Genomic DNA, 19573 nt, shown 5'->3' on the forward strand with positions numbered 1-19573 from the left:
TACATCACAATATTATTTGGGAAAGCTGCTGTGAGATCAGAACCTTTACACAGCCCATAAAACCTGCTAAATCTCCGAGGGACTGATTAATACTGAGCAATTTTTAAATAGTTTCTTGTTTTTGTGTCTGTTAGCTAGCAACCACTAGGGAAGACAGCAGGACCCAAAAAGAGAATGATGAAGCTGAGAGATAAAAAGATCTTTATGAAGAGCAGTAAAACTGATGCACAGCTGTAGGACAGAGTCCTTGACTGAGTGATATAGATACAGAACAACCATTCATTTAGGAGAGAGAGGGAAAGACAAAGAGAGACAGCGAGTCAGTCAGAAGTTCAGCTCTGCCTGTTGTCTGTGTGTTGCAGCATTGATCGCACAGAACGATCAAATGCACATGAGCTTCTGCAATGATGCAGAAATGCGTGAGCAGGCGGCCTTCATCTCTTTGTCACAGTGCTGAAGAGCAGCTCGTACAGGTGCCACTGCAGAGCCTCAATGTCACCTCAGCAGTAGTGACAAGCTCTGCACATTTTTACTAGAGTTGATAATGATGTGCAAAAAGCTCTCAACACTCCATGTTTGGCACGAGAAGACTTAGAGCACAGTAAAGGCCTTGATGGATACAAAAGAAATGACAAAATTCTGACTCTGCAAGATCTGCTGCAAAATTCAGGTGATTTCCAAATATTATGATTTTCAAATGCTCTAACAACACCTGGCCAGAGGCTAGATATTGTTGTGCAAAGACAACAATGCTGCTCGTGTATTCTAGTGTTCGGAAGGATCACTGCAAAAGAGTGATATACAAGTGTCCCATGATTGACTTGTGCTCATATTAGTGTTGATTACTTACAGGGAATTTCTCACAAGTCTGATGCATCGATTTATCAGTGACACCAGAAATATTAGTGGACAGAAGAAGAAGCCTCGCTCCTGCTCAGTGTCTGAGCAATTAGCCACGTACTACTACAATATAATGACACGATCAATGGATGACAAACAAATGTTCAGATTAGTGGTTGCTATGACTTTTGAGTAAATACTGCAGGATGCAAACTTTTGATAATGCTCAACGTTGCAGAGAAAAGTTTTGCAAATGAAAGTTGCCTACAAACTAAATGTGTAAATTCATATTTAAAAGGAAATTCTTACAAATTCAAGCTTGAGAATGCATAAAAAGGTCTTGTAGCTGTAGAATTATTTTCGGCAAGTGTGAAAAAGATTAATTTGCACATATGTATAAAATATTTTCTGATGTGTAATCAACATTTGTGCAGGAATATTTTGAGTGATTTTTCACAAGTCTAAGAGACACGCGCACAAATTTCCCATCAAATATTCATGACCCTCATTTGCTTCCACAGACTTGAAAGACTCAGAAAAAAGTTGGAAATTTAGGATGAAAATGCGACATTGAGGCTCAATGACTGACATCATACAATAAGTATTCCAGGCTGCTTGTAGTTCTCAGTAGTCCGGTTGCTGCCCCATCATTGCACTAAAATCTGAATTCATCTCCCTAAATCAGATGGGGGAAACCCTTTTTTTGTATGAAATCCTGTTCATCCGTTTTACTCAAGTGGTTTCTAGGGCTAACCCGTACCATCAAGAGTGTGGACACATGCCATGAATCATTTATCATGAACGGGAGGGAGTGAATAATATCTGGTACACAGGTGCTCAGTCAAAGAGGATCAGATTTAACGAGATCTATTTATACCCTCTCACTGTGGATTAGGCCAAGAGAATGCCACGCTGCTGCCCAATCAAGCCTCTTGTTGCTTCACCCTCTCACTACCCATCACAGTGTTTGCACCATTACAACCCCTATTAGAGAGCTGAGTGCCACTCATAGGGACGTTAAAATGACTGCTTCTGGACTACTTTCAAATAAACTGCCACAGGTTACAATGACACATGGGCCATCTTCATCTCATTTGATGCTAAGCTGAGCTTTAGTAGAGACACCTCTGTGGCCAGAAAGGCTGACTGAGGGGTAAAAAAAAAAAACATGTCTGTATAGTGGAGCTTTAAAGGAGGGATAAAGAAGCCCTGGGCGAAGATGATAGGAAGAAAGTAGGCCAGTGTTGTATGCTGTACTGCAGATGTGTGAGATTTCCTGAAACGGATCCAAGTGAGATTTACCAGACTCGGTTATATGCAAAACCCTCAACCTCACCAAACCATTGTTGTATTACACATGAAATCTCCACAAGCGTAGCTACAGATCTCTTTTTAAATGCCTAAAAATACTCTTTCAAGGTGTTTAACAAAGTTAAAAATACTTTATAAATCACCATTTTACTTTTACTTAAAATTTTACGTTTATTTCACGTTCAACACTGACCTACATTAGTGTAACTCTTTATTATTACAAAGTAATCTGAATCTGTCAAAAACTCTTAGATTTCAGCTTGCTAACTTATTTTGGGCTCCGGAAGAGGCAAAAATAGATTATAAAAGCATTTGATTTGCAAAACTCTGAATCCAGATGAATCTGAAACGTCTGATCCTGACCCACGGCAACAAAAAGCCATGATTAATCTTTTTTACTCGTGAGTTTTGCTTCCTTGTCAGAGCTGTCAGGTAAGCTGACAAAGCGCAATGCCACATAAATTGCTGCTCCTCGCTGACAAACCCAAATTCAAAGTCAGACATATGACACACACAGCTCTATTAATAGTAGTTACAAACTTGCTGCTCGGGTAAAAGCGATGAAGCCACTGGAGACACAGTCATTTTCTACATCTGAAGATTTACAGTATTACATAGATTTTCAGAGACTCAGCTGTGACAAATCTCTTATTTAAGTGCAGTGAATCAAAGTGCATGACAGATTTAACTTAGAGGTAATATGGTTAACAGTTAGAGCAAAGTTATGTCACCTTGCAGCTCCTTGAATGTTCACAAATTATAACAGAAAACAGCTTTCTGCATCTTTTTTTTCCTATTTTGTCTCCTGCCTTATCACTGAATTTACATTGCCTCGTTTAAGGTAACAGTTGCGGCAAATATCATCAACTTAAATCAAAATATTCTGATCATAATTAAAGCAGAAGTGTGAAAAATGACTAAACGAAATGGGGGGAAAGTGGTCTACAGGCAAAGTACTTAAAATGATAACAGACATCAATCACTGTTCATTCTGCTGCAAAATTAATTAAAATTTGGTGCAATATCCAATAAGCTGCATTTCTTTAATGAGGTAAAATGCGGGACAAAACAGCTATATAAGAAATGTCAACAAATATCATATCATCATTTTTTAAATTGTTTTTTTCAGTAAAAATGAAAATGAAATGAAAAAAAGATCATTTCCATTAATCGTGAATCATATCGCTATTACAATATCAACCGAAATAATCAGAATATGATTTTTTTTACCATCTGTAATGAAACTAATCATCTGTATAAAATATATAAATTATGAGGTCATATTTACAGCTAATAACCAATGTTTTCACAAACACATAGCTGAAAAACATGGCTGTGATCTTTGATCTTTCTTTCCAGTTTTCAATATCCACTAAATCTGATTTTCAAATGGGAGAAAAATATTTATGCACTGCTGTAAGATGTCCACAAAAAAGCCAGTATTTCATGTTAAGCTGTTCTGCACTATAAAATGGGTCAGGACAGGGATTAAAAATAAATATCGGTTATATGGGCTTCACCAAACCATATACAAAAACTGGGATCAAGTGGCTTAGCTGTAAACCAGTGTCGACATACTCTGAATCACATAAACCAATGACATGTTTTCAATTCAGAGATGTTAAGAGTGCTAAGTAATGTTAAAAAGTCAAATGAAATATTAAACCGCAACATGTTCTCAAAAGCAGTACTTTGTTGAAATAAACACAGAAATTATGGACAACAACAACAATCAGTAACAGGAACATAAAAAACAATCAGCATTTCCACCTTCCAGCTGTTAATTACTGGGGACAGCATATAGGAAGGTACGCATCCTGTGTGAGGAACATGAGACTGCCTCGAACAATAAACATTAAATTACCATTTGACTCACAAAGCAAATAATACACAATAGGCAAGAAGGGAACACCCAGCTTCTTATTCAGGCTGGCCTCATAAAAACTGACCTACTGTAAATACAAAGAAAAACATCCCTCCCTCCAAACACTGATCACAAACAATATATGTCACGTCACCGTTTTGGTAGAAAAATACGATTTGTACCAAAGAAAGACATTGCAATTTATAAAGAAATGCGTCGTTTGAAGCAACAAACCCTATTGCAGAAAAGGAAATATTTCCAACCGTTTTAACGTTACCTTTTGGAGCGGCGCAGACGGGCTCCACTGAAGAAATGCGGCATGTTAAAGTTGGACAGCACTGTCCACAGACTAGAATCTGACATTGTGTCCAAGTCATGCCAGAGAGGAAGATGTAAAGGCGGCTTCTGAAGACCGAGTGAGGAGAAGCGACGCCTCTCAGGGTTCTGGAGGATGCGACCTCCGGAGCAGTCCTGACAAGTACTCCTACAACAGCTCTCCTTAGGTCCAAACTTCCTCTGTACAGGCACATCTGCAGCCAGCTGCGGCATAAACACACCGGCAGAGGACACGTTGTCCTCCTCTGTCCTCAAATAAAAAAGTAATCCAGGGAGGATCCTGAGAGGCACACAGAATGTGTGATCCAGGTCAGGTGTTGACAGCCTCCACTGTTGCAGGGATGTGACACCTAATACCAGCTGACTTTTTTGTTTTTACCGTCTCACTGCGACTGTGCTCTGTATCCCAAACACTCACCCTGCTCCCTTCGCTCAACATGCTTCATATCATGTAACAGGCATCTACCACTTCACATCCTGTGAAGGGGGGGTTGTGAGACAGAGGGGTGCTGCATCATCAGCAGATGCTGCTGTGCACTCACTGCTTTCACAAACTGGCACCCCTCCAAAAGTTTGGTCGGTCAGTGTATTAAGCAGGGCCTATTTGAAATGGAAATGCTGTGTTTTTGCATGGATTATTTTTTCTGCTGCTGCATGCACTCTTCCCTCAGCTGTTCCCTGTGTAGACAGACGACGTCATTCATTTGATGAGAGCCTCACCTTAACTTCCTCACCTTTGATCTTTGCTGATAAGCAGCTGAACACAAACGACTACTGAAAAACACTCAGAAGGTTTACAATATCCAAATATCGATTAACAAATAGTTTTTTACTCTGTGTTACAACTGACCTTTCAGAAAACTTGATTGGAAGCACTCACTCATGCACATCCAAGCATAACACATAAAAACTCAAGTTTTGTCAGTGCAGTGATGAATTTGACTGTCAAGTCCTGCGTGTATGTGCAAGAATTCAGGGTCAGCTCATCGCAACCACCTGTGACGAGCCAAATGCTGTGAAGCAGCTGTCAGGGCTACGAACAAAATAATATTCCAAGATCATATGAACCATTGGGAGCCTATCACTAAGAGACTAACCTTGGGACCAAGCCATTGATTACTTTTATCCAATGACTATTCACCACAGCAGAGAGCAAAGTTCAGCCCTGCAAACAAAGCGCCTCTGTTTGCGCCTCTGTTGGGGTGTGTGTGTGTGTGTGTGTGTGTGTGTGTGTGTGTGCGCGTGTGCGCTCTGAGTCTGAGGTCACTGAAATCACATGATTGATGGAGTAAGGTATAGGTTTTACTTTCACAATCCAGCTTCAGGACATTAATCTTTTCTTATCGAGCTTTAAGCCAACAGAAACAGCTATCAAGCTCATGTAAGCAAGTAAAAAGAAAGAGAAATGCAACTCCTACTCGACAATAAGGTCTAATATTTAATATTAACAACACTTTTGATTTGGAATGAAAAATACAAAAAAGTGCGTTCTTGTTTTTGTTTTGTTTTCTGTAATCATAGACTTAATACCTTTAGTTTTTGCACTGTTGGTCAGACAAAACAAGCTGTTATAATACAAATATAACTTGGACTTCACTTAGACTATGATGGACGTTTGTCACCATTTTCTGACATTATTTACACCAAAACCAAATGTTTAACTGAATAATTGAGTAAGAAATTGTAAGAGTAATCAATAATAAGAGGTATTTGCAGCTCTGCTCTCAACACAAATGCTCCTCTGGTCAATAAATCCTGGTATCAACCACTGACTGTATAAAATATGGACGGAGCTTTCCAGTTTGAACAGTGAAGTCATAAACCTGCAGTCTTCCCAATGACCAGCAGGGGGAGACTCAACTGGTTTCAAAAAGAACTTTGTATATAAGCTTATGAGAAATGACCCTACTTCTCACTTGATTTATTACCTCAATAAACAGTTTCACTATGTAGTTTTTTAGAATAAATTCAAACTCAGAATTGTATTTTATTTGAAGCTAGAAAGGTGGCAGGGTCCGTCGTATATATAAAAAAAAGTAAAACAGTATGCAACTGTGTTGAACTTCAAGGTCAGTTTGTTTATTCAGTCATGAAAGTTGAGAAAGTTTGATTATTTAGTTTAAAATCAGTCAATGAACATCGTTGTCTTCGGATTAAAATTTCTTCCCAAAAACTACTTAGTGCATTTTTAAGGTATACAGAACTATAAAGAATTGAAGGGTATTATACTGTGTACATTTGTTAAAAAATATACATACTTCAAGTGTTATCAAGTTTTATGTCTGTCAGGACAGTACATGTTGTTTAATTATTGTAAAGCGTTTGTTCAACCAAAACAACCCATGTACTTTCATTTCAGGGTTACTGTAACTGTTATAAATATTAATAACTGTTTGATACCGTATACCACGATACCGGGAAACCCTCATACCACTGCAACCCGAGCAGGGATAAAGACAAACAGACCACATGAACGTCTAACACCAACAGTGTTATCAGATCCTGTCCTGTTATAACACTAACAGTGAGCAGGAGAGAAACAGAAGTGTTTCACAGACTGGCTGAAAGATTCTCTAAGGAAGTGCACAGTCAGACCTGAGGACCATCAGGATGCTGAAGATTAGTCCAATCATTTGCCAAGTGCATTGCCTGGAAGAGATTCAAAAGCTCAGGAGGAGAGACGGAGAGAGAAACCGACAAAGGAGGAACACTACCATGACTGGCACATCACCACCGCTTCTACTTACATGTGCCTCTTCTGTAATAAAGTGTTATCAAAAGCCATTTTTGTAGGTGTGTGTGTTCCTTCAGAGTGGCTCAGTCCATCTCCCTACAGGCCGGTGTGACAGCCTTCACTCTAATTATGGCTCTGCTCTGTTTCTGCGTTCCACATTAGAAACGATGGTTCAGACGGTTCAAAGTCAAACTTGCATAGAGCAGCATGAGCTGGGAGGTCACCGGAAACATTCACATTACAAGCACAACATTTAGGTTACCGTCCTTCTACTGACTGGTTTCTGGAAAATACATGACATTGGTTTGGCTTTAGTAAGATATGGTATTTTTATGTGCAGAGATGAAGATTAGCAATCTAGATAACTGTTAGCGCTTCCATAGACCATAATGACACAGGGGATAAAATGTAATTCTTTGCAGCAAAGTGATTAGCACAAGCACCAATCTGTTATCATTCATAAATCCTGGGAAAGGTCAGAGTGTTTTGTGTGTACTCTGATGAGTGATATGGTTTATGGACTGTCTTCCAGTTGGAGGCTTTTCCTGGACTTCTCTTTGCTTTATGGGCAGGTGGCCATGTATAGGGGCAATGCAAGTGGAACTGTCTTGTAGATAAAGTTATGTTAACATTAACCATTTCTCACCAAAACACATTGTGTGTATATACTATATATGTAAATACTACATGTCCCTCAAAGCAGCTGCATTAGGAAATATAATCAACTGCTTGAAAGACAAAATTGCTGCTCACTTTAGCCTTGTGTGAAAAAAAAAAAAACATTTGCTGGAACGCAGGATCGTCCAGGAAAAAATGTTTAGCCTGCCACAACACAACATCATCTGGCACGCTTCTGCACTGGCCAATTGGAGACATGCAAGCACACATTCCTTGTAGATTACTGAGTAATGTAAACACATTTTTTTGACTGTTTGCACTGCGATCCTCAAGATGAAATATAAAATGATTGTCACTTTGATAGCTTTCCAGGAATTCACATGTCAGAGTATCATAAACCGCTGTGCAGAGTTCTGACTCTTCCTTGATCGTATTTCACGTCTCAATGTGCAGCTTTAAATACATAATTTCCTTTATGCACAAGCGTTAAACAAAACCTGAAAACAGCCTCCGCAGTTTCATGTCCACATGTGAACATCAGGGTTTATATGCATTAAAAAATATCTGAAAACAATATAATACCGACGTAGAGTTGAATCAAAAGGGAGAGAAGCTGCCTCAAATGGTCGCCTGTAAACATCAAGGTTTACATGTGCACTTAATTTTAATACCTGCTTGTACAAAATGTCCCTAGGATGGTAAAATACTGCAATGTCAGACTAACTTTGCCACCAACTTTATCGAACATCAGTCACTCACTATCAACCTGTCTCTCATATGTAGATTAGGTTGGTGCAAAGCGTGATGGTCCTACAATGCCGTATGTTAAACTCTTACCCCTTTTAAGATTTGAACTAAATCTGTTATCTTTGTCTGTACTTTTGCATTTTTTAATGTAAATCTTTTTACCTTTACTGTATTTTATTATGATGCAAAGAACTTTCATCTGCCCCAGTAAATGAAATGTGCTGTACAAATAAAGTTGACTTTATAAGATGTGAAGGATAATGCCCTCTGTACATACACATTACAGGTTACTACCACATTCTTTGACATGAGAATTGCGCCTCTATCCCAATCATGACCCACAGCGCTGCAACATCAAACTCAGCCTATTGCTGCATGATGGAATAAAAACTGAAATTGTCAATAAATAAAAAGAAAAACCTCACAGTGAGTTCTTGTATGGGGCTGACTCACTTTAATGCCTTCTCCACTTGACTGTCTATGAAAGCGAAGCAGAACAAGAGGAGAGCAGAGGTGACATGGGTGGGTGTTTCATGCTATTCATTGATACAGAAAATTCTTCAGTTTTTTGAGTTTTGAATGAGTCGAGGGAAAAAAATTCAAGTTTCATTTTGACTATTGGCAAGATCTGCCTCACAAGCAGCGAATAAAGGCAACTAAACCTGACAGAAAGCATAGACTGACTCCCTCTTTTATTAGTAAAACATAGACATTTCTTTAGCCGTGAGGCTTTCCATTGAAATCCTGTTTTTTTTCTTTAAGGTTTCAACAGTTGAGTCATACATGGACTGTGTTTAAGTGAAGCTGCTGCAGAAGCGAAGAACCTATAAGAGGAGATCGCACTACTCTGTTGTAGAAAAGTATCTTTAGTCAGTCAGACAACACATTAGACAACTAAACAATTTACACAATGGCTCATTAATACATACAGTAATGTCAGCACTAAACTCGCTATGTCTTATTCTGCTTTTTGCAATATTATTCTATATGTACTGTATGTGTGTCACTACTGGTTTTATTGTTCTGCACGTCACAACCCTTGTTATTCTGTTTTGTCTCCTTTGTTTTGTGCCCTGTTCTGTTCTGTTTGTTTTGTTTTTCTCTTTGGTTTGTTTGTTGTTTTTTAGGAAGCATTTTAAAAGACCTTGGCCAGGGGATATTGTCATTAAATACAATAAACTAAACTTAAGTGAAACCTTCTGGGTTTTTTATTATCACTCGCTGCATCCCTCTGCGATATCTCCCAACATATGTTAGGTTAGCCTACAATTCAATGCAAGAGAGCAACCTTGAAACATGACTTTACAACTTTATTGTCTGGTCAAGGCTGGAAAATAGATCAACAACTTTAGCAGGGTATGATTTGTGTTGGCTACAAACTTCCGATTACACTCTGTCAAATATCGATGCAGATTCTCAGATGCGTCTATGATGAATCTTCTACGTCCTCAGCGAAATGCATCTCAGAATCGAGAAATGTTGACACCTGTACATATCAGACTTCTTGTCAGGCTCTTGGCCACCTTTTAATTCAACCAACCAGTGATTACATTAACACTAGTTAAGAAACAGCCACAACAAGATGTCTCCAACATTAATGACCTATTTGAAAGAGAAACCCCAAATGAGGCTTATCGTTGAACAAAAAGACTCGTTTTGAAGGGTGAAACATGTTTGAGGAGAAGACATTTAATCTCAAACATCACTGATGCACATTAACCCCCAAAGAAATAATCTCTTCAGTGACACGAGGATAAAAGTCTTGATAAATCTCAAACTTGACCAGCACACAGATTATTAAATATGAATCATACACTGGTTGAGATTATAAGCAATAAGCCTGGATAGGAAACCATTACTGAGGAATCTAAAACTTGCTTTTCGAATGCTCTTCATTCCTAAATGAATCAATCCAGATGGGATTCAGACAGATTGAGACCATTCTTCACTTTGATGTTTTGCAAATGCCACAAATCCTACTTAGCACATGAAAGAGGAGCATAAACCTCCAAACAGAGAGGGGCAAGATGGGGGAAGGGGTGACACTATCAACATTATATAAGCACTGTGTCCTCCTCCTTCAATGTCATCTCAATGGCAGATGATTTTAGGAAGGCAAACTGAATTCCCAGTCGCAGCCTTGTGATGCATGAAGACAGGACTCAAACATGCACTTACAGGCTTTTAAAAACAAAATAGTCACGGTTAAAGAGCTCTCGCTTACCTCCAGAAATGAAAAGCGTGCAGCGGGCTGCACGGACTGCAGGGGCTAGTGGGAGTGGGGCTCAAGCTTCGGGGAGTGAGGCTGCAAGTTAAATGGAGTGTAGTGAATAGTTTGTCTTTTATCACACACATAGGACAGAAACCCCCCCCCATACGCCTCCACACAGCTCCGACACGTGTCCACATGAAGACAGCAGCATCATGAAGAGTAATGATCCCTGTCAGATGAACCTAAATTGTGTTTAAAGAGCAGGTTCCCAAGGAATTTGTCTGATTCTGCAGGGTTTGTTTGACATTGAAGATGCTGTTTCACTCCAGACTAAAATAAAAGACAAACAGGCAGCCTTCAGATCTACAGATTATAAAATGAGGTACAGATTAACCTAATTTCACATTCTTCATTTATTTCTTGTGTTGCAATTACCGTGTATATCCAGAAAGACACATTTTGCCAATGTGATGTCATAGATTGAGCCCTGTTTACACTGAACAGTGGCACTGCAGAGCATTAGGTCATATAGAGGTGAATAACTTTCACTGCAGTGACAATCTAGAATACAGTTTTCAAAAAGGACAAGTCTGTTTTTTCTTCTTCTTTCATATTCATTCTTATTATTAACAAATCCCATGAAAAGACCAAAAAGATGCCACTAACATGTACTGTCTGTGTAGCCGGATATATCTTCCTCTGCACTAGAGCGCTCCATTGTGTCCTACAAACATGTTTCTTTTGTAAGATGAACATGACCACTGCAGTTTATTGTGTGTCAATACCAGTTATCAAGTGATCTCGCAAATCCACGTCTCCAGGATTCAAGCTTGTAGCCAACCCACAATGGTTTAACCAATCAGCATCCTTTAATGATCTACTGGCTGCTGCAAGCCTGGTTTAGGTGTGATGACCAGCAAGAACAGCTACTGTTCGAAAACAAACCACTACAAAAACTTGCTTCAAAGCCTGGTGCTCTTCCTTGGGCTTGCATTAGAAGTGGACATTTTATTTCATCGAAAGAAGAGGAAAGAACGGCACTGACGGCTTTCCTTAATGGAGAAGACTTTTTCTGTCTTCTCCTGACTGGCTTCATTAAGAGTTTGATTAACCAACTGTCTCCACTTGTGGTAGCGCTCTCCTACCGTTGATCTGATTGGTTGAAGTTAGCCTGTGATAGACAGTAATAGACAGTTTGTCCAATCACTGGCCAAGTATTTTTTCCGCCTTTCAACATGGTTTTGTGAAATACACCATTTGGCATGTCAGGTTAACTTACACCATCCTGCTGCAATAAATACTCCCTCGCAAACCAAATGTGTATTAATAAGCTGATGAAAATAGTCCCAGACAAATGCACCATTTCCTCATGTTAAAGAAAACTGCAGTGCCCAGCCACCTAAAAAATTAAAGTATATATTCGTGACCCACTTTCAGAGATTTTCATGCTCAGTTGGAACGAATGGGCTTGGTGTCGAGAGCCACAGACAAGCTCGATGAGTCAGTAAGTATTGAGAGATGGACAAAGACGTTTTTGGTCTCGTCATGGGAATTGTTGATAATTAGAAAAATATAAGAAATTGCCAACCTTACTAGAGAAAACTGTATACATGTTGGATAACATAGAGCAGTGAGTTATACCTCTATATCTATAGTTTGTAAATGAATACCAACACAATTATCAATTAATTACTTAATTTTCTTTCTTTTTTTTTGGAGCGTTTGTCATTGTGACCCAAAATCTGCATAGAAATAATGGTTTTAAAGCGAACATTCATCCGTCTAATTACGCTCTCTCTGCTGCAGGTTCTAAAGCCTCAGATGGAGGGAACCATAACAAATACCTTGTTGACCTAAATACAAAAAAATGTCTCACGTCAAACAAACGACTGAGGCTTTCACAAAAGGGGAAACCTGCCATGTAAACACACAGCCATCAGTGATTCACTGTTTTTCACCGTATTGATCACATCCAACAAAACACTGCCTCATCATAGGTGTGTTATGACTGTGTGTGTGTTTCCTGCGTGTGCACTGTGTGTGACTGTGTCACGCCAGCAGATAAAGCATGTTGTGCAGTTGCGGCACTCCTTTTGCCTGACACGTTATCTGTCTGTCCATCACACAAACACGTGCATGATAACACAAATGCAGAACACACACACACACAAACAGACTCACAACCACAAGTCTGCTGCTGTTGCCTAGCTGTGAAGGATTTGACATTAGACTTCCTGCTGCGGATGCTGCTGCTGCTAATGCTAACGCTGCACAGAGCTTAAAGCAACAGTGAAAGACAGCAACACATATGACACAGAGACACACACTGCGGAGGAGCTGCCACCCCGGTAGGATAACGGAGGAAAATACTCACTCTAGCGTCAGCCCTGGAATTCTCAGCCTCTCCCGCTGGGCTTTCATGGCTGAACTGTGCTCGTTTGCTCTATTGTGGTCATGATATGCATTCACACTGCCTGCCTGCCTCCCGCCCCCCCTGCACTGACAAAGAGCCAAACCCAGCCACCACAGTGCGATGAGACGGATTGGTTTTCTCTCCCCCCACAAAAAGGGAGGGGGTTAAAAAAGGGGGGCTTGTCTTCTTGTTTTGGTCTCTCCACGTTCCACCTTGAAGCTGTCAAATGAAATCCTCAGTCGCCTGCGGAGGGCATTGGAGGCAGGACAATACCCCTTCTTCCCTCCCCTAATACACGCCCCCTGCTCCTTCACATGCACATTTGTGTCCCCCACCAGCACCACCAGCACAACCAGCACCACAATTCCCCCACCAGCTGGTGACTTGCTACATAGCAGAAATAAATGTAATGAATTTAATCTTCATTTTGTCTGCTTGTCTAACAGGCAGTCACCTTGACAGATGCTAACACGAGGCACGGGCTATACGATGCAAAGTCACCACAGGCACAGGGATGATGTCATCTCCGAAGGAAAAACATAATGCACCACTACCTGCCAGTCCACGTCAGTCAGAGTACAGCAAGACAGAGTGCACTCACACCTGGATTCAACTCCGTTTTATACAATCAATCATGCAAATAGAAAAATAAGAAGGAAGTAAAAATGCATTTTGCAGTGGAATATCACGACTCAGGCAAACAGAAGCATGCGCTTAGATAAGAGAGGCATACAGTACGAGTGCTGGGTCTGACTGTAGCATTCAAAGACTTAAAGGATAAATTCACCAAAAAATGAAAATTGAGTTATTATCTATTCACCCTCAAGCTGATGGAAAGTCAAGTTTTGTTGTTGACAAAACATTTCTAGAGCTTCAAGTCGTTCTCCTATAGCTAGGAAAAAACAAAAAAACAAAACAAAACATAAAATGGTAAAACAGTAGGCTTGAGTGACATCGCAAATTTTATATCATGATATTGTTCCACCCAAATATGACGATTAACGATGTTATCGTTTTTTAAATGATTTTTATTTGTATCTTATGTTGATTAGTAGTGTGAATTGTATGAATAAATAAGGGACTGAGAGGTTGATATCCTACGTCTTCACTGCTCCCTTTACAGGAACCCATACAACACTTTTCAATAACAAAATAATATTAAATGACTTTTAAACTGGGACTTTAGTGAAAAGATTGACTTATAAACATAAGAGAATAGCCTTCAATATTAAGTGCAGCAAGACCGTCACCGGTTCCCTTATTATACATTATAGATTATATATCCTAAATTCAAGGGAGCCAGCCAGGTGACAAATAACACTTATAATCTAAAATTAAAAATCAAAATACAGTCAGAGTAGTTGCTCTCAGGAGAAGAATCTCAAAGCTGTTTGATATTGAGAAAATACTGCATATGAGGGCAACTATCATGATATTCAATATTATCTAATATCGGCCCAAGCCAATAAAATAGCTTGTACGGCATAATACAAATCCTCAGAAGCCCCATGATCCCAAATTGATTTTAAAAGGAGTGATTCACGCCTTTGATGTGTGGTTAAACTTGTGCACTCACTTCAGATGGAGCACACGCTCACGCTTTTAGCTTAGCAGCTCCAGTGAAAAAAAGGTAGAAATAACCCCTTTTCAAATCACTTTGGGACACCTGGATTACGCAGGACGAGGTGTATGGAGCCACTCCATGTTTTTTGTTTTGTTTTGTCTTTTCACGTTTTAAAACAAGTCACCATCTACTTCAGTTGTTCAGTAGAATGCAGCGACTATTTTCGCAGTGAAGCTCCAGAAGTGTTTTGTGGACTACGAAACTTCACCTATCTTTCCATCTGTATATGGGAAGATAATGACTGAATTTTCATTTTTGGGGGGGGGGGGGCTTTGCCTGTAAACCCAAAGTAATAAAGCATGATGACGCACCAGAGTGTCCTAGTGGGATTTAAAAGACCTCAGAGGCGACTGCTTATCATTTGGAAAATCACCCATGGTTTTATCCACACCCATTGTCGCAGATGCTTTATTGCCAAACCTTCAAGATCCCAATAAGTCAAAATGAGTCAGTGACTCACTGGCAGGAAATAGTCTGAGGATGAACTACTGCATGACAAAAGACAACGCACTGTTAAAAAATAAAACAACAAGAAATGTGTTTACAATGAGTCAGCTAACAGCTGTATGATGATGCTTTTGTTAAAGCTGGACTGATGGGAGAGGCAAGGAAAGCAGCTCAGACAGACAACACTCAGCTGCTGCCTCCCTCACTCAATCAAGTGTACCAATGAATTCTTTATTACGATGAGCATGTTTGAGGAGAAACAGCCACTGCAGACGACAGCAAACACTGCATTAACCGCAGAACTAGAAGATGAGGCAGATAGGAACTGGAGCAGAAGAAGAAGAAGAGTTGTATCTCGAGTAGAGCAGGTCAGAGTCGGCTACAAACTTGCAGGAAACTATACACAGCCTAATGTGCTTTCAGGCATTTTTATCTTTCATTTTTTAATCTGATAAATCTTCCAGCTTTGACTGTTATATTTGGAGGACAAAAGAAAAGCCAGCTATCCAAGCAGACAGTGTATGGAGCCAGTTTGGCAGAAACCTCTGACCCATGACTTCCTGTCAGTAAATGATGCTGGACCCGGTGGCTTGAAGAAGATTTTTCCCTCTTTCTGAAAGTCAATGACACAAAACTCCAGTCTTTTCAGGGTGCTGGGGCAATGCCCTCTGCCATAAAATGTGTCTTGGAATATGCAGTGAAGTGAAGAGGATATAAAAAGAGACAGACAGTATATTATAACTAGAAGGGCACTTGGAGAGCTCCGTCAAGGCCAATAATCCACTCTTCTTTGATGTGCAAAACTGCAGCAGATATATATGTCTGGATATACTGTATCTCTAAAATGTGTAGAATAATATCAAAATATGTTTGTGTTTAGCTGAAGCCTCGTCATCTCAGCAGAGTTCACACATTTCTCCTTAGATCTCTGGTGGAGTTTAATGCAGACAGTTCACATTTGGATGTAAAAAGTATAATCAGCTGCATGAAATGTGTGTGTCAACGTGTCGATTACACGCATTTTAAGTACAGTAAGGTAGTGTTTGTACGTAGTTACTCCCCACGTCTGTCTACAGTTAGTCACTAACAACCTCTAGGAAGTGAAGGGAACTGCAGAGTCTCAATGGGAATAAATGAGCATTGTGATTTATTTCTATTGTTAATTTTAAATATTCATTAGTACAGCTTTAAAGTTGAAATCCATAACTTAATGCAACTATTTATAGAAAATTACAAGGACTGTACAAAAGCCTGATGAATGAGCTATTGCAAAACATGAAAATGTGCCAGCTAGCCGAGTTCAACACTGTTGAGCCTTTGATTTCACTGCACAAAACATTACTTGCACCAATTTTTTATAAAAAAGAAATTCTCAATATTCAACAGGCAGTTGCTAAACTGAAAATTAGAATATTCTCCCACAATTTACTTTCAAAATACTTTCATTCTCCTCTGTATTACCTTTACAAATTACCATTTATATTTATTCATTCAGCTTTTGTTGAAGGCTAAGTACAAATGAGGTACTATTCAAGCCTTAGATTGAGGAGGTCATTGCAGGGGGAAAGTAAGCTTTTTTAAATCAGAGAGAGAGAGCATGTTCGGTGTGCAAGTACTCTCAGCAGAGGTAGATATTCAAGCAGTTTTTAAAGGAAGAGAGATATTCTGCTGATGAACCGTTTCACCACCGAAGCAACACACAGATGTTTGGGTTTAGATTTCCAACCATTAAATTAACGGCAGAACTAGAAATCATTCAGTGGCTGATCACCTCAGCAAAAACATATGCTGCCAGAACCACTGAAAACAAAGAACAAACTGTGTATAAAAAACCCTCCAGGAGGGCTGCAACTATAAAACTTCTGCTCAAAAAATCTCATGAAAAGACTAACCTCTGACAACAACCTCATCTGCTGGTGATCAAGTTCATGAACTATGGTTGTTGACAGCATCTGTTGAATTCAATATCACTACAAAAAGACCATGTAACAGAATCCACAGCCAACAATTCCTCCTTGATATCCTGTTGCATGAAAAAGCAGCTGATGGAGCTGGGCAGCACGACAGCTTTGGTCCTTCAGAACAACAACAGGCTGTTTTTGTGCTGAACAGCATCCAACATAATGTTTGTTCATCCAATAGTGTGTTCCTTAAAGGTGCCAACACTTACAAATGATTGATTTTCAGATATTTAATAGGACCCAGCACAAGACTTCCAGTCATTAAGGTCAACCTATAAATAGGTTCCAGTAATCGCTCATGTTGAAAACAACTCTACATATGACAGCATCTAAAAACATACAATCCATCACTGTTGTGGGGGTGGAAAGGGAATTACAGTAGTAAATGCCCCGCCAAGAGTTAAGGAGTTTGGGGAAAGGGCTGACCTTGGTAATTAACTGGTATGTTGATGCCAACCAGACGCTTAATGGCATCGAATGTTCAGTAGATGGCTCTCTGTCACAGGAAAACCTCTGTGAGATTTCAGTGCTCTCAACATTTAAAGAGTTAAATTCCTTTTTCATGCCTTTTTTTCATTGGTGGGTTAAAGATACATAGATTTAGAGTCCGGCAATCCCAGATTAGGCATCGTTAACAGTGTCAGTTCACATGTAACAAGCTTCATCTTATTCCCTTCTCGGCTCTTACATCTGTCACATCAACATTTTATCCTGTCTAACACACTGAAATCAAGCATGAGTGACAAAGCAGCCAGAGATTACAGCTATAATACCAATCTCATAAAATATGAGACACACCAACATGTTAATTATGGTCACTTTTCTCATTTCTAAGACGACAAATCCGTCCTAACCAATTTAATTCTATCAGCTTTTCAAACAAACGGCAGTTTTGATGAATTTGAAGCAGTTTTATCAACTTTGTCATATCCAAACACCATTACTATGGTTACCAAGGTCCCTGGCGTCTCCAGCTCTCTAAATATAAACTGGTGCGGGTTGGTGATCTCTCACTGCAGCCTGTTAGTAATGGCTGACCTCTATTACAGCAGGTGCCCCCTCTGGTAAGGTGCCACGAGAGCAGCAAGGTGTCAAGGGTACATGTTTTTCCTGCACCATCAAACTAAACCAAAATCAATGTCCAGGCGGTCTATTATGTCTTCATCTGGCTTAAAAGCTGTGGCCATCAATGGCTGAGCATCATCTTTAATAACCTGCTGTACAGAAATCTGACCATCCTAATTCACTGTACAGATCCTCTCTTTCTAATGACAACTTGGACCATTAAAGGAATAGCACTGATTAACTAATTAACAAAAAGATGTTCCGATAGCATTTTTTCTTTCTCGATTTAACATACTGATTTCAACTGGATCATGCAGCCGTCACATTAGTTTTGGCATGCAGTTCAGATAAAATTTTTAAAAAAGCTTGAACTTGTTACTTCAAACATCAACTGTTTATTTGAGTATCTACACTAACAATGTAATAGGTAGCGTGACAGCTGGAGGTTTATTACATGGTTTCCTGTTAAACAACTTTCAAACCACCAGTTTACAGCAGATGCTTTTATGTAGCAGATATCGGAGTACTTACAAACTGCCTCTTCTGGGAAGACTCAGCTCTTTCTGCAAATGAAAAGAGAAGAGGTGTAAGTACAGAAAATTAAAACTTTCATATAAACACAAGTTATAACATTGAAAAGATTACTTGGTCATTTATGCAACGCTTTCATTGATTCACTGAACAAAATCTTTATTATACCCACATATTTGTGTTTTCCCTTTAAAACAAGAAGCAAATGCGTTAATTTTATTCAGACCAAATCAGGCATCTAGGCGATTGTGCGGTGGTGTGGGAGCTTCATTACATGGCCCATTTGTGTAAACGCATCTATTGCAGTTAAAATGTTTAAAAAGTAAAGTTTATTTTGCATTTCTGATGTTTGCAACTAATGGGGCTATTACACTTTCTTAAAAATGAAAAAGTTTCCTCATTAGACTGGAGGAGGAATTTTGGATATATGATGCAGTGTGCAAAAATCATCTGTTATTTCAGGCTAATTGGTGGTTCTGATACTCCTCCTAGATCCTGCTGCCTGAGCAGCTAAATATTCAAACAATTAACACTTGTGGTATTGTTGATATATAAACAAAATTGTGAAGCTGTGTTGTGCATTGCGGTTGCAACTTAATAATAATATAATAGGATTATTAATAATGCTGTTCGCCACACAGTCTGATTGCTGATTCGGATTTATGCCTTTGCAGTGTTTTCCGGCATCCCCGAAAACACTACCCACGCTCAAATGAATCAGAGGACTGGCATTTTCGACTTGGTCTGAATACAGCCTCAGAAACACCACAGGTAACGGAGAACGTTGAAACCACACTGACAGCAGACTGTTCTGCTGCTGCAGCAGTGGCTTTACAGCCTTACAAATAGCCACCATATGGAAAGAGATCA

General features: G+C 39.5%; 1 protein-coding gene across 9 annotated transcripts in view; it reads right to left on the reverse strand.

Annotated features, from left to right (window-relative positions):
* mast4 (microtubule associated serine/threonine kinase family member 4) overlaps positions 1–19573 on the reverse strand; it is a 101876-nt gene that overhangs the window by 30230 nt on the left and 52073 nt on the right. For 5 of the 9 annotated variants that reach the window (XM_084383171.1, XM_084383170.1, XM_084383169.1 and 2 more), the window contains 2 exons: positions 18704–18735; positions 10675–10755 (listed from right to left, as the gene is read on the reverse strand). In XM_084383171.1, coding sequence (XP_084239297.1) covers positions 10675–10755; positions 18704–18735 — 113 coding nt within the window. Of the gene's footprint in view, positions 1–10674; positions 10756–13036; positions 13297–18703; positions 18736–19573 lie in introns of those variants that run through there. The other 4 variants (XM_084383173.1, XM_084383172.1, XM_084383176.1 and 1 more) reach the window with 2 other exon arrangements.

The sequence above is a fragment of the Pagrus pagrus genome (assembly GCF_965226575.1).
Source record: "Pagrus pagrus genome assembly, chromosome: 19".
Taxonomy (NCBI): Eukaryota; Metazoa; Chordata; class Actinopteri; order Spariformes; family Sparidae; genus Pagrus; species Pagrus pagrus.